Source organism: Sinocyclocheilus anshuiensis, unplaced genomic scaffold, assembly GCF_001515605.1.
Source record: "Sinocyclocheilus anshuiensis isolate Anshui unplaced genomic scaffold, SAMN03320099.WGS_v1.1 scaffold1885, whole genome shotgun sequence".
Lineage (NCBI taxonomy): Eukaryota > Metazoa > Chordata > Actinopteri > Cypriniformes > Cyprinidae > Sinocyclocheilus > Sinocyclocheilus anshuiensis.
In genome coordinates, this window is record NW_015542322.1 from 23,645 (window position 1) to 25,410 (window position 1,766).

General features: G+C 33.4%; 1 protein-coding gene across 2 annotated transcripts in view; it reads right to left on the minus strand.

The window, feature by feature from the left end:
• llgl2 (LLGL scribble cell polarity complex component 2) overlaps window positions 1-1,766 on the minus strand; it is a 33,298-nt gene that overhangs the window by 3,254 nt on the left and 28,278 nt on the right. The window contains exons 21-23 of one of the 2 annotated variants that reach the window (XM_016489314.1): window positions 1,485-1,647; window positions 1,344-1,372; window positions 310-357 (exon numbers count right to left, since the gene is read on the minus strand). In XM_016489314.1, coding sequence (XP_016344800.1) covers window positions 310-357; window positions 1,344-1,372; window positions 1,485-1,647 — 240 coding nt within the window. The remainder of the gene's footprint in view (window positions 1-309; window positions 358-1,343; window positions 1,373-1,484; window positions 1,648-1,766) is intronic. The other variant, XM_016489315.1, reaches the window with a different exon arrangement.

A 1,766-nucleotide genomic window follows, 5' to 3' on the forward strand; every position in this document is an offset into this window, starting at 1 on the left:
TTTTGCGCAGCTCATCAGTGAACAACGGCTCTGTGTAGTAAATGCTGCTCAATGTGAAAGCTAACGTGATGAAGAATTACCGCTGATTACAGAACCGGCTTTACTGATAAGATGCGCGTTAAATATCGCATGCGATTTATCGTGCAGCCCTAGTTTAGATTATTGTTTTAAGCCATTTGCATGTCATCTGCATGTCACACATCCACAGCAAGCAGAGATACAAACAATCTGATACTGCTCTACTGCTCTTACTTTACTTCTAAACTACTCCGCAATATGCTGTCTAACTGCTGATCCTCATGTACTCACTCTCATCGTTGAGCAAAGCATGCTCCATTACTTGTCTAGCAGAACTCTCTGGAACACACAAGCACATTGATCAGTCAGGCGAAAGCTTGCAAACACTCTGAGGAGGAGTTATGAATACAATTCATAATTGATGCAACTGGCAAGCCACAACAGTATTATCTTAGTATTATTTATAGACTATAATAGTATTTATTAATATTTTGAATTAAGGTTTTATTTTAATTTTTTTTTTTAAGTTAAAAAATGTTTTATGTAAGTAATTAAGTGATTTGTTGAATTTTTCTTAGCTTTTAAATTAATTGTAGTATTTAGTTTATGTACTATAATAGTATTCATTAATATTTTGAATTCGCTTTTATTTTAATATTTCGTGCTTTCATTTTATTTTCAATTTAAATTATTTTTTTGGTCATTTTTTGTTTCGTTACTTAAAAAAAAAATATTCCTATTTAGTTTATTTACATTTATAATTTATTTCAATTAACAAAACACGTTTTTGATAGTCTTAGTTAACAATAACAACAATTGGTCACAAAATTTATATATAAATTAATATTAATATAATATAATGAAACACTGCCTTCCAGTGCACCTAATCAACTTATAACTTTAGAATACTTGATTGTGATTGGTCAGTTGCAGTTTGTCTAATCACAAGCGCAAAACTCAAAATTACGAGTTCACTTGAAGGCTGTATTATAATTAGTGCTGTCAAACAATCACATCCAAAATAAAAGTTTTTGTTTACACAATATATGTGTGTGTGTATAATACCAGTATGTTTTTGGGGCTAATAATATGACTCTTAATATATATAACTTTTGTTTTTAACAAAATTCCAAGTATTATTGTGGCATTGGTTCATCAATTACGGATTGTGTCCGTAAGTACAGACTAAAGTCTTTTGCATGAGTGACTTCTGAGAATAACATGGAGAAGCATTCAACAAAGCGCTAAGAACATGCATTTTTTTAGTATTGGATGCTTAGTTTGCACAATTCACACAGATTTGGAAAAAGCACACTGAATCTCACCATATCCTTCACTCTCCCTTTTGAAATTTCTAGAAAAACAGAAAACAAACAAACAAACATCAATATAAAAACACTTTTGTCAATCCTTAACAACAGGAAAGGAATAACGGATTCTGAACTATTACACAACTACACACACACCTGTGTTCAGTAGCTACTCCATCCGGCTGGTCCCTGTGGACGGGACTTGATGGGTTCTTGGGCCTCATCTGGAGGGGAGCCTCAACCAGACAACGAGGCTCCACCACCCAGCGGGTGGAGAGAGAAAACCGCTCAAACTCAGAAGGGGACATCAGATAAAATCCTAAAAGATGACCAGACAAAGAGTTTCAGAGGAGATTCATGCTTTTCCTTAAAGGGGTCATATGACGTTGCTAAAAATAACTTTATTTTGTGTATTTGGTGTAATGAAATGTGTTTATG